At 39.8% G+C, this 14,330-nt stretch overlaps 1 protein-coding gene across 5 annotated transcripts in view; it reads left to right on the forward strand.

Moving 5' to 3' along the window:
- The window catches only part of LOC124643190 (CLIP-associating protein), a 62,162-nt gene that overhangs the window by 24,034 nt on the left and 23,798 nt on the right, over positions 1-14,330 (forward strand). For all 5 annotated transcript variants that reach the window (XM_047182070.1, XM_047182069.1, XM_047182071.1 and 2 more), the window contains 8 exons: positions 237-424; positions 1,964-2,086; positions 2,816-2,935; positions 7,875-8,002; positions 9,555-9,683; positions 9,983-10,119; positions 10,698-10,745; positions 12,165-12,293. In XM_047182070.1, the coding sequence (XP_047038026.1) occupies positions 237-424; positions 1,964-2,086; positions 2,816-2,935; positions 7,875-8,002; positions 9,555-9,683; positions 9,983-10,119; positions 10,698-10,745; positions 12,165-12,293 (1,002 nt within the window). The remainder of the gene's footprint in view (positions 1-236; positions 425-1,963; positions 2,087-2,815; positions 2,936-7,874; positions 8,003-9,554; positions 9,684-9,982; positions 10,120-10,697; positions 10,746-12,164; positions 12,294-14,330) is intronic.

Genomic DNA, 14,330 nt, shown 5'->3' on the forward strand with positions numbered 1-14,330 from the left:
AAAATCGGTGAAGACGAGCGGCCTTTAATTGTGTTTTTTTTTTTCAGTTAAAGATTTTTTGAATTTACATGAAACTAGTTGTCAAAATTCAATGCGCAATCCGCTCTCCTATTCAATTTGATTCGATTTACTTTGCAAACCAATTCAGCTACATTACTATAAGTCAGGGAATTTGTCAAAACGCGAGACAGGTATACTGTATATTTCTGAAAAAATCGTACTTACCAATCTTCCAGTATCATCGGGCATGAGCACACTAGCGGGCGGCGAGGCGGGCGCGGTCTCCAGCGAGGCGTTCGAGGCGGCCTTCCTGTCCGCAGCACCCGCCGCCGTGTACGGGCCTCGAGGCCTCGACGACCTGTGCCGCCACGCCGCCGCCCTGCTCGGCGACAGGGCTGCCGACTGGGAGAAGCGGGTCGATGCTGTGAGTGTGTGCTTGCTGTTGTTGTGTGTCTGTGCCGCCACGCCGCCGCCCTGCTCGGCGACAGGGCTGCCGACTGGGAGAAGCGGGTCGATGCTGTGAGTGTGTGCTTGCTGTTGTTGTGTGTCTGTGCCGCCACGCCGCCGCCCTGCTCGGCGACAGGGCTGCCGACTGGGAGAAGCGGGTCGATGCTGTGAGTGTGTGCTTGCTGTTGTTGTGTGTCTGTGCCGCCACGCCGCCGCCCTGCTCGGCGACAGGGCTGCCGACTGGGAGAAGCGGGTCGATGCTGTGAGTGTGTGCTTGCTGTTGTTGTGTGTCTGTGCCGCCACGCCGCCGCCCTGCTCGGCGACAGGGCTGCCGACTGGGAGAAGCGGGTCGATGCTGTGAGTGTGTGCTTGCTGTTGTTGTGTGTCTGTGCCGCCACGCCGCCGCCCTGCTCGGCGACAGGGCTGCCGACTGGGAGAAGCGGGTCGATGCTGTGAGTGTGTGCTTGCTGTTGTTGTGTGTCTGTGCCGCCACGCCGCCGCCCTGCTCGGCGACAGGGCTGCCGACTGGGAGAAGCGGGTCGATGCTGTGAGTGTGTGCTTGCTGTTGTTGTGTGTCTGTGCCGCCACGCCGCCGCCCTGCTCGGCGACAGGGCTGCCGACTGGGAGAAGCGGGTCGATGCTGTGAGTGTGTGCTTGCTGTTGTTGTGTGTCTGTGCCGCCACGCCGCCGCCCTGCTCGGCGACAGGGCTGCCGACTGGGAGAAGCGGGTCGATGCTGTGAGTGTGTGCTTGCTGTTGTTGTGTGTCTGTGCCGCCACGCCGCCGCCCTGCTCGGCGACAGGGCTGCCGACTGGGAGAAGCGGGTCGATGCTGTGAGTGTGTGCTTGCTGTTGTTGTGTCTAGCAAGTGTGTTTAGAGTCTCGACTCGACTAAAGTCGCCGAAATCCCTAAGGAACGACGAAAAAGAAGATTTCCCTTACAGGTCCCCTACATCATTTCGTAGCTGTTTCCCAACTATGTTAGGATTGGCTTCCAGTGTTAACGGTAAAAAGAGGTTAATACTATAAGTGTGTTTTTGCCTTTTTCGTGTTTTTCCCTAACAGGCCCAACCCCGCAGCCCCGACAGGCGTTGGCCCAATTTTATTATTTTTCCATTAATTTATTTGTTCCTATAGATCAATCAGAGAGCAACTAAAAAATAGAATACATAAAACATTAACACATAACAGAATTCATATAAAAAAAAAACACAATCTACGGGTTGACTCCCGCAGCAACGGCTGACTTTGGCCCCGGTTTGCCCCACTGGGGTTTGCTGACACGGGTCTCTTAAGAGACGAAAGAACGATGAGCCCGAAACTCATCGCCCACAGACCGTCATCTAAATTATTACCGTCTTACCACAAACACTTTTAAACGTCAGTTTAAGGCTTGTCTAAAAGAATGTCAGATTATGACGTTGACAATGGTTCATTTTGCAGCCACAATTTTTTTAGACAAGTGTAAAACAGACGTTTAAGTATTTGTAGTAAGGCCATTATTATTTTCTCCCACAGCTAAAGAAGATACGTTCCCTTCTAACGGCGAACGCTCACCAGCAGTATCCTACAGAATTCGCTGCCCATCTGAAGGACCTGTCCGTGCCTTTCCTAGTCGTCATCAAGGATCTGAGGAGTCAGGTCAGTACTATCTAGCCATTTGGTTCATGTATTCTTGAATATAGTTCATTAGATTTTTCTCAGCATTTTTGCATTTCCTTTACACATTTTATGCAATCAAATTTTATTAGACATAGTAGCTTTTATCAGTGGTTTGACCCGCGTCCGTCGGTAACCTTTTTAATGGGCTACTCAACACTGAATCAGCAAGCTGAAGTGGCAGTGGGCTGGCCATATTAGCCGAAGAACCGATAACCGTTGGGGTAAACGAGTTCTAGAGTGGAGACCACGCCTCGGCAAACGTAGTGTAGGACGTCCTCAGGCACGGTGGAGTGATGACTTGCGCAAGACGGCTGGCAGGAGCTGGATGCGAGAAGCTGAAAACCGATCTCAGTGGCGTGCACTTGGAGAGGCCTATGTCCAGCAGTGGACTGCGATAGGCTGATGATGATGATGACTCAACACTGAAAGAAGTTTTTGAATCGGTTCAAATAAACAACATGCTTTAGGTTTGAAAAAACAGTCGCATATTGTGAAGAGATCCTAAAAAGGATCACTTTGCCTATATTCCCCATTATTTATGTTAGACTTTGCAATTTTTTTTTCTTAAGTAAGTTCCACCAAGTAGCCATTATTCTGATGAAGTTTCATCAAAATCTGTTCACCAGATTGCTGTGAAGAATAAACCTATCTACTCACAAACTTTCTTGTTTTTAGAGTATTCATAAAATTTATTTTTATTTTTACCAGGTGGTGCGAGAAGCCTGCATAACGATAGCTCACATGGCTAAAGTTCTGCGCAACAAGATAGACCAGTTCAGTTTATACATACTACAGGAGTTGATCAACCTCATACAGAATGCTGCTAAGGTAAGATAATATATTTTGTTAAAAGAAGATGGATCAAAATTGCCCCACGTCCTATAACAATGTGACGTATCTCAAAAAAAAGATAAAAATGTTTAAAAAAATATGGCATACTCTCTAATTCATTTTTTTTACACCTTCATACGAAAAAATGCTTTAAAAATTGTTCAGGCGCTGTTATGAAAACGTCGTTCATAGAACTACTAATGGACTATTTGGTGCGTCATGGCACCCACACTCTTTGCCATCTATTTTCCAGTTGTTATGAGAGATGCCTTGAAGTACTGTCATGATCAGATACAACTTAATGTTCGTACTGATAAGGGCGTTTTCGATATTTCAAGGTTCAGGGCAAAATCTAAACTGACTAAGATCTCCATCCTCGAAATACTCTACACTGACGATGTGTGTCTTATGTCTGACAACCTGACATATTTACAAAAATACGTCGATGCACTTCATGAATCCTGCCAAAGGTTTGGTTTAGTCATAAGCATCGCTAAGACACAAATCCTCAAGCAACCGTCACGTGGACACGAATTGAATAATGATACTATAAAGATAGATGGTAAGCCACTAGAGGAAGTAACCCATTTTAAATACCTAGGAAGCAATATCAGACATGATAACACCCTAGCTTCTGAGATACCACTACGCATCGCCAACTCCGCTGCAACTTTTGGACGACTGAGTGATCGTGTTTGGAGATCCCATGACATAAAGCTGCAAACTAAAATTGACGTGTACAAGGCACTAGTAATGCCTGTGCTTATGTACGGCGCAGAAACTTGGTGCCTGTACAAGTCAGATATTAAAAAACTCGACACATTCCATCTCAGGTGTCTGAGGTCCATCCTTAGAATTAAGTGGCAGGATCGCATTCCCAACACAGAGGTGCTCCGACGGTCCAATATGTATGGAATGGAGGCGTTGCTAATGCAGCGACAACTCAGGTGGTGTGGACACGTCCTTCGAATGGACAACCACCGTCTACCTAAAGCGGTCTTTTACTCAGAGATGGCTGAAGGTAAACGGAAGCGAGGAGGACAATATCTACGCTACAAGGACGTGTTCAAAAGACATCTGAAGGCTTGCGGTATTGACCCTAATGATTGGGAGAGGCTTGCTTCAAATAGGTCATCTTGGCGCAAAAACATCTACCAAAATGTCAAGCTATTCGAAGCAAAACGACTCGAGGCTTTAGACGAAAAGCGCCAATTACAAAAAGAGAGACCTAAGCCTTCGTACACCTACACTCTCAAGGCTGCGGGTCAGTTGTACTGCAGCGCTTGCGACCGAGTCTTCAAATCAAAGCTCGGTTTAGCCAGTCACATCAGGGCTCACGCTAGGAGGTGAATTTGCCATGGGTCGCCGTTATCGAAATCGATAAGGAGGACTATATATATATAATGGACTATTTTATTAAATTGTTTTTTTGTTTGATAGAGTATACCTCACAGGTGGTCCCATAATCATCAGGTCAGGATCTGATGATGGAAACCCTGAGAAATTCAGGGCAACTTTTGAAAGTTGTAGGCATGCGCAGAATAAAAACTTGACTATAAGGTGTATGTCTTATAACAATATGCAACAGTGAAGATTTGGAGCTGACCTGATGATGGAAACGAAAGAAGGTAGAGGGAACTCGACAACTAAATATGTAAACTACCTCGTGTTTGGGCTTGTATTATTTGTATTGAATAGAACTTTACAACAGTGAAGGTTTGGAGCTGATCCGATGATGGAGACCAGAGAAGGACGAGGGAACTCGACAACTGAATATGTGAACTACCTCGTGTTTGGGCTTATATTATTCGTATTGATGAGAACTTTCCACTTATGCGGATAGTGACAACTGTGCTTGTCACTGAAAAGCCAAAAATAAAAAAAAATCTTTTTACAATAAAATAAAACAGACTCCCAAAAAAAACTATTCTTAGGAGCATCGGCCTAGAAGTCGGTGGGGATATAAACTTAGGTACATCCATTAGACACCGACTTCTGAGGTAGTTTACATATTTTGTTGTCGAGTCCCCCCGACCTTCTCTGGTCTTCATCATCGGATCAGCTCCAAACCTTCACTGTTGCAAAGGTCTATTCAATACAAATAATACAAGCCCAAACACGAGGTAGTTTACATATTCAGTTGTCGAGTTCCCTCGACCTTCTTTCATCTCCATCATCAGGTTAGCTCCGAATCTTCACTGTTGCATAGTGTTATAAGACATACATCTTATAGTCAAGTTTTTATCTTGCGCATGCCTACAACTTTCAAAAGTTGCCCTGAATTTCTCAGGGTTTCCATCATCAGATCCTGACCTGATGATTATGGGACCACCTGTGAGGTATACCCTATCAAACAAAAAAATAATTTAATAAAATAGTCCATTCATAGTTCTATGAACGATGTTTTCATAACAGCGCCTGAACAATTTTTAAAACATTTTTTTCGTATGAAGGTGTAAAAAAAATGAATTAGAGAGTATGCCATATTTTTTTAAACATTTTTATCTTTTTTTTGAGATACGTCACTTTGTTATAGGACGTGGGGCAATTTTGTATGGATTGTGATCCGTCTTCTTTGTCTGGCCTTTTCCCAACTATGTTGGAGCCGAATACCAGTACCGCAAGCAGCTAAGTACCAGTGTGCCACATGAAGCGTCTCCCTATCTGACCTCCTCAACATAGTTAATCGGGCAACCCGGACGTTCGGTCTTCTGACCACCCGTAACGACTGCCAAAGATGTTCAAATGACAGTCGGGACCTGCAGTTTAAGAGGACGAATTGGAATTTTTGGCGCCAAGGATTTCAATTTTTCTCAGTAAATACAAAACGGATCAAAATACAACTTGGTTACCTGAAAGTTCATGATATAAACCTTATTTTGTTAGACGTAGAAACATGATTAGGTAACTTTTATAACAGAGAAAAATATATCAAACATACCTCTTTTTAAAAAGAGATTCACATATTATGGGCATACGGGACCGATTTAAGCCTCTTAACTTTTTTAGTAGTTGAGTATGTACATACTCTTTAAAATTGTAGAAGGAATTTTTATCAAATTATCATTTCTAAATAATAAAATTACAAAACCATTTTGTCGCTTACGACTTTTAGTTATAAGCTAGCGCGCGTATTGTTATCCTCGCCCCGCTCAGACGCTCCGACCCCTTTTGGCGCCTTAGATGCGCGTGCCGGTTATGGAATTATTGTTGACCAATTCCTCGCCTTAAGAGCGCTATTACAAATTCGAATCGCTCAGGTTTAGGTAAATTAGACGATAGCCGGCAGCACTTGCGCGCGTGTGCGTCTAGTGAAATACGCAACGCACACCTGCGGACCGCTACGCGGCACAAACAAACTTGAGACTTTGCCACTTTTTTTCCGAAATAGTTTATTGGTTTTATAGTTTATGAAATATTATTTGTACTGATGAATTTTATAACCTAGAATAGCTCGATTGAGTTACAATAAACAAATAATCGTTTACAATTTTAAAATTATTTAATCGACAACCAAACTTTTCACCATGTTTATCAATTAGGTATAAGTAATTGATTTATAAAAAAACTAAAATCTATAATTCGTCTTCCATGTATTGTATCTTCATTTTCCTGCAACAATAAAAACTAGGAATGTAAATAGTTTATTAAAACAAATATGTCTGTCGCCAGTGACAAAAAATACTTCTCATATTATTTGTACTTGTATCCGATTGAGTCTGATAATCTGAATTAAATATGTTTTCATTATCCTGCAAGAATCAAAGATATCCAATAATATTATTATGCAACAGCGAAACTAACGACGATGACATTTACGTACATATTTCTATATAACCAACATCAAAAAAAGAGAACCCAATCTATAACATTTTCGCATTAGAATATCATGGGCTAATACTTATGTATATTACATTTGAATCAGATCATTATAACTAATAAATAAATTAAAAACTCACTAGTATCAAAACGTGTTAGATGCGTAGGTTGCGCTATATTTTTCGAACTCCGGCGAGTTTACGCGGCGCAACAGCGAGCGATACGTCCCTCCTCGGTAAGCGCTTGGCGCTGACTAAAGTTGAACACCGCGCGTCACAAGATTTATATTGATTCTTTGCATTGCAAACAAAAATTATTTTAAAATATTGTTTTACTTTTAAATAGGCCATTTTTTTTTCAAGCTTTATAACAATACCACCTTAATTATTAAATATTTTTTATTTGAATTTGGATTATACTTTCATAGATAAAAAATATAGTTTTGTACGGAAAATTGTCAGTAACTCTCAGTTTTATAGAATTATTTTTGGTGTATTACTGTATGAATTGTAATAAATTGGTGTAAGCAAGCACAAGTACAAGATATAGTTGTATCTTGAACATTTTTATAAATGGTTAAATTGCTATATCCTCGGAGTACTGAAGCATCAAAAGATCCCCAAAAGCAACATTTTATGAAACATCCTTTGCAGAGACAAAGATTTTACTGATGTACGTGGACAAATTAAAATATTTATTGAAAACAGCCCCAAGATAAATGATCAAACTTTCTTAATCTTATTTTTGTTTTTTTTTTTTGTGACTATATCCAAAGCATAATGACGCATCAAAACTCGTATAAAACTCGAAAATTTGTGATAGCCCTCTTAACGTGCCTTCCCCAAAACGGAGGAACTTGTAATAATAAGATGGTCACATATACATACATGACAAAAGTTAGCTGACTGTTGAAATAAAAGTCTTACAATAAATTCCTTTAGGTCATCGCCAGATAATTTTCATCTGAAAAATACCTTAGATTTTTTGACAGATTTTGTATAGAAAATATGTCTAATCACCATATTTTTTCAGATTCAGATAAAAGTTAACTGTTGATTGAAAAGTCTGCCCCTAAAAGTTTGGTTTTTAATATTAATTTTGACGTCTTTTTTCCCAGGTGGTGTCATCAGCGGGCACAATATGTGTTCGCTACATAGTGTCATACGTACACTCACCGCGACTGCTCCCCGTTATAGTCACCAATCTTACTACTAACAAGTCTAAGGAAATTAGATCTACACTCAGGTATGTACATTTTTGTATTATTTTACTAGTTTATGTCCTGGTTTTATCTGCGTCCCGTACTTACTCTCATAGTTAAATATAAAAATGTAGCCTATAATAAAAATGATGTGATTTTCTTTCTATTGCTAAAAGTTTTCAAAATCTGTTCAGTTGATTCAGATACGGCAACGTCAAAACGTCACAATCTCTTTCAACCACTTTATGAAAGTAGATGATTATGGCCTTACTACAAAAACTTTAACGCCTGTTTTACACTTGTCTAATAAAATTTTGGTTGCAAAATGAACCGTATGTCAACGTCATAATTTGTCATTTTTTTAGACAAGGCATAAACTGACGTTTAAAAGTTTTTGTGGTAAGACGGTTAATCTTTAGGTCTCTTACCTACTTTTTAATAAGCGTTTTTGCTTATCCAAAACAATGTGCTAAAAAGAATTGGGTGCTAATTAAACAGGCTTCTTTTTAATATCATTATTCGCCCCCAAAAATGTATGTTGCCTTCTAAATTACTAAGTCAGCCACAATTAATAAAGCGTCGAGCATCTAAATAATACTATCTTAGCCACGAGTTATCTTCCACTCTAAATACAACTCAGCATGATGGTTATTTTTTGCATCTAAATTTGTAGCATGCAATCTAACAGTAAACTTCTTAAATACTATTAAATGACATCATAAAAATATTTATTTACCTTCAAATTTTTTAACTCGTACCTACTGAGTTTTTTGTTTAAAATATAACACATCCCATATTAATTGACCCATCATGGAAGTAAGCATGCAACATGCAGCAAGCATGGCTTCTGTCACGGCTCCGGAGATGGTTTCACGCTCGCACGCGGCGAGCGCTGAAACTACCTGCGCCTCAGCTCGCAGGCCGCCTCGCCCCTCCGCGCCTACGCGGTTTTGAATTGCACTCTAGGGGTAGGGCAGCGATTCGTTTTCGTCACTAACTTCAATTTTTAATACAATGTTTTTAATTGAAGGTTATAAATGGCAATGTGCTAAATAAAATGATTCCAAATTAAATTCTACCATCAAAATGAGGCCAAATTTGGAAAAATGAGGCCGAGTTAGTAATTTAGATGACAATGTATAAATAAGAAGGACAAGTTACAATAATTGAGGATCTTTTATTGAAGCTCTCTAGTAGTTGGCGTTGTAAAAAAGACGAATTAGTTTATTAGAGGCTATGTCATTTCCCCGTTGCTTAGTTATAAAATTAGAAGTTTAATCATGTGTCCAATAAATAATTTTGTGGCTACACTTATTATTTCCCAAAAGAATTATTCTGTCCTAACTATAAAGTTAAGTAGCGAGTAATATTAAAACTAACCCATAATAACAAACGAATGTTTTTTTTAAGAGTCTAGTTTCTAAATGGTTCTTCTCCAAGATACCCACATCTTGGAACCGTGCAACTAACTTGTCATTTCAATAGATCTCTTATAGGACTATTTGAAATAAACATTTTTGATTATCCCTTTGACAACTTCAGAGTAGAAAGAAATAAAACAATATTGATTAATTTATATTTCTTTTTTTTTAACAGCGAGGTGCTAGTACTAATGCTAGAAAAATGGCCGGCGACGACCATAGAGAAACAACAGGCGGCCGTGCGCGACGCCATCCGCCGCGCATGCGTCGACGCCGACAGCACCTGTCGGACATACGGCAGGAGGTAATACACGCACACAAACACATACCAGACACATGAACACATGCCAGACACATGAACAAATACCAGACATATTAACACATACCAGACAAATGAACATGTACCAGACACACACACACACACATAGAGAAACAACAGGCGGCGTGCGTCGACGCCGACAGCACTTGTCGGACTTACGGCAGGAGGTAATATACTACACAAACACATACCAGACAAATGAACATTTACCAGACACATGAACACACACACCAGACATATGAACAAATACCAGACAAAAAACCAACAAAATATCTTGTCCGTAGAGCATACGCAGCGTACAAACGCCACTTCCCGGACGACGCAGAGCAGCTGTTCGCCCGTCTCGACTCCGCAGCGCAGAAGCAGATCGAGAGAGAACGCAATATTGGCAGCGTCGACAGCCTGCACCATGTCGGCACAGGTCAGTTTATATTATACTCATAATTTCGGGACACCTTTTCACATACGGTCGGTTAGCCCCATGCTAAGTTATTAATTAATTTATCCACAAACAGTTCCAGTCTGTAGATCTGTGGAATTCTAAATACTTAGATGGGCCGCGATGAATTGGTGGGTTCCGGCTGTCATTGAACATCCTTGACAGTCGTTACGGGTAGTCAGAAGCCAGTAAGTCTGACACCAGTCTAACCAAGTCGTATTGGGTTGCCAGGATGACTTTGTTGGGGAGGTCAGATAGGCAGTCGCTCCTTATAAAGCACTGGTACTCAGCTACATCCAGTTAAACTGGAAGCCGACCCCAACATAGTTGGGAAAAAGGCTCTGGAAATGATGGTGACCTGGTCGGTTCTATCATAAGCAATCCTATGCTTAATTTTATCGATGAAAAAAAGTAATAAAACTGTTCAAAATGGAATAAAAAATCTTGTTAAGAAAAAAAAATAAAACTGTTCACTTCTATGAATTATGTGTTGCATACACATAATTGTGTAACATTAAAAAGTGTATGATAAAGCTCTAAATTATTATTTATTGTTTCAGAAAGGAGAGTTATTACAAGTCCTAGAAGTCCATCAGCCAGTGTTTCAGGTCAGTATCTAATGCTATTAATTTATATATTTTCTTTAGAGCTCTGCCTCATTAAGACGCCATGGTGACGTCGCTGGTGGCGCAGGTCTGGCTACTTCTGGCATCCAAAAGTCGCCAAGTCGAGTGGCCATGGCGTCTCGAGAGTCAATTGTTTATGTCGAGTGAGCGAGGTGCACTTATCGTGTACATTATTATGGCAACTTCCAATTTGGGGTTGTTAAACAGTCGCCAAGTGAGTTAGGTTCCATACATTTCAATATTAACTGCTTGGATACGTAGCCGGCGACGTCGCCATGGCGTCTTAGTGAGACAGAGCTCTTATTAATGTTTAAAAAAACCTATAAGTATACAGGTTGAAAATTATTTCATACTGAATTCTTGAACTATGTATGTACACAGGTTGAAAAATCGTTTTAAATTGTAACTCTGTGAAAATGTTCTCCAAATGAATGCGATAATTTTAATATATCACACCAAAGCTTTCCAGCGATTATTTCCTCAGATTTTTTTTTTATTTATTTAATAATAACTAGTGCTCAGTGACATCTTATTAGACTGAAAGCTGACCCCAACACAGTTGGCGGAAGACAAGGCAGATAACTTTGAATTGCAGAATTTTCACCCTGTATAATCCATGTGACAATGAAACTCTTTCCGTGGTTTTTTGCATTTTAGACTATGTATTTTTTATATAAAATGTTTAAATAAAACCTATCTTTAAATGCTGCATTTGGACTTGGGTAACTATATACACACCAGCATCAACGGAAAGCCTGGTATCCGGCCTGAGCCGCTCGGGCTCGCTGCGCCGGCGCCGCGCGTCGCACGAGCGTCCGCCCGCCTCGCACATACCTGTCGCTATGCGCACAGATGGTATTACACCAATATACATACATACGGCGGCTGTTCTTATTTCTCAGTGCACAAGCATTTGCTTAATATGTCCTATGCAGCTGATCTTCTTAGAGAACCTTAATACCATACTATTTTTAAAAAGAAAACCATGGAGTTTCTTGCCCGTTCTTCTCCATAGGAAGCTATTTTTGGAATGGGCAACTAGAATCAAACTTAGTTATATTGTTGACGTTCATAAGTGCTTGTACAGGCCTAAGTGAAATAAATGATTTGACTTTGTAAGTTTTTATAGGCACTTCATTGCTCAACACGCCGAAAAAAATATACCTATAGTTCCCGTAGACCTAAAAGTCACTTAAAGTCCGAAAAAAATTGAAAATGAGTTATCAATGTTATCTTGATGACATGACTTTTCGCTCTATGGGGACGCTATGTTCATCGTCATCATCATGTCAGGCATAGGACGTCCACTGCTGAACATAGGCCTCCCCCTTAGATCTCCACAGATACCTGTTGGAGGCGACCTGCATCCAATATTATTAAATTATTTTTATTCCCCTCTAGATCGTTCTCCAGCCGGCGGTACGGCGCGATCAGTGTCAGCCCTAGACGCGGCGGCGGCCCAGCGCGCCCGCGCCCGAGCCCTCTACTCGCACATGAGTCGCAACAAGATACCGCCTACAGCTAGTTTACGTGAGTATTAGCTTATATTGTATTTTAATATTCAGATTATCTTTGTACCGGTTTGAGGTACGTTCTGGAAGCAAACTGTCAACTGCAACTGCTGATTTCACGTGCCGCAGTAGCATGAAATCGGTCGCAGCTGCTCTACTGGTTTGTATGTATTTACAAGAGCAGAACGTGCAGTCGCCTTTAGAAATCTAATTCATTTGATGAAACTTGAAAACAACCCCTAAAAAGCCCACCCTTCACTACTTCCCTTCACTACCTTCTGTCGTCACATCGACCGATTTCATGCAGTGACTACACATGCGGTCCGCAGTTGCAGTCGGCAGCTCGCTTCCAAAACGTACCTTTAAAGTAAATAATAGGTTATATCATAGGTATATGATCCTAACCCATACATCTCGCAGAGTCCACGGAATCAGAGCGAAGAAGTTTTTAAACCAGCAATAGAATTTCGTTATTTAAACATCTCGTCTCCGCCCACTCAGTAGTTATCCCTCATCATTCTCCTGCCCTTATCCCAATTTTATTTGGGTTCGGCGCAGCATGTTTTCTCCTTCTGTACTCTTCTGTCTGCCGTCATCGCACAAGTATTTTTCATCCTACTGTACTGTGTGTAGTATCCTGCTGTGTGAAAGTCAATTCAATTTCTAAAAGAAATTCTATTAGTTTAAAAAAAAACTTCTCCGTTTTCCGCTTTGGTGGGATCTTTAAAATGTCACCGAATTGTGACCGTGATTAACATGGTGGTAAGGTTTATTAATATATTTTATTTTTTAATACATATAAAATGACCTAAGGGTGATATTAATTTTCTTCGGAATCAACTCAACATTGCCGATATATGGGAAGGTATGTCGTGTAGCATGAAAGCATTTACCATACTAAATTCACTTGCAAATTGCATATTTTAATTATATTCATTTTGCTAAGTTTTGCAAATTCTTTAAGCAAGAAGTTTTGGTTCCATAACGTACTAAACATGCTTAAATATGCTAGGCTCCTAATAAACATGATTTTATTTACAAATCAACAATTTCTTGTCAACCCAATTCTTGTCTAATGTCAAATTCTATCTCTTGGAAGCAAAATTCAATTAATTCGATTCAGCAATTAATGCAAAGCAAGTTAGCTTGTTCATGCATTGTATAAATATCATTTACGATTACATAACATACAACAAAATACTTATTACAGCTAGTGCTAGTAACATTAAAAAAACACCTACAAAGCCAATATGGCGGCTTTAAGACCTTTTGAGAAAGGTATCGCCTTCGATTTGATATTCTAAACTAACAAAGTAATTAGGACATAACATGCTAAATTAACTAACTAACAATTTTAATGAGTTTTGTTTTTATCTTTCACTGTATATATTTAACATAATAATATATCAAAGATGCCAAAAAAATATAGTCTCGACGTAATTATACAATTATGTTTCGTCAAATTATTTCAAGCATATGCTTCATATTATAATTTTATATTACAAAAAAATATATTTTTCAATATGTGCCTTATACTTACGGAATTCAAAAACATTACTCTTAATTTTTATTCACTGTCATCTTACATATTTTTAATTTTCTAAAAAAACACCATTTATCATCTTACTCTTATTTATGTTGATTTCCAAAAACTCACTTTTCTTTTTTGAAAAAATATCCTGAGTAAAGTTTTTGAATTTCAGCCTGGACACGAAATGATCGTGACGAAGATATAAGCGAATAAATGAACAACGAAGAATATATATTAGTATATAAATAAATAAAAATATTATTATATAGCTACAAGTGTATATAGAAGGATAAATAATTATAAATAAATAAATAAACTATATAATCATAAGCTTAACTTTAATTTTTGCTATGCCGAAGAAGGAGATGTGTCGCAATCAGGTATATTTTAATATTTCATTTACTATTTATTTATTGTAGACTAGCTTCTGACCGCGGTTTCACCCGCGTCCCGAGATAAATGCTTCCCGTAGCCGGATGGTGACAAAACTATCTCTCGGGTCTAAGATACCTCCCCTCAAATTTT

This window comes from Helicoverpa zea, chromosome 27 (assembly GCF_022581195.2).
Source record: "Helicoverpa zea isolate HzStark_Cry1AcR chromosome 27, ilHelZeax1.1, whole genome shotgun sequence".
NCBI classification, from domain to species: domain Eukaryota; kingdom Metazoa; phylum Arthropoda; class Insecta; order Lepidoptera; family Noctuidae; genus Helicoverpa; species Helicoverpa zea.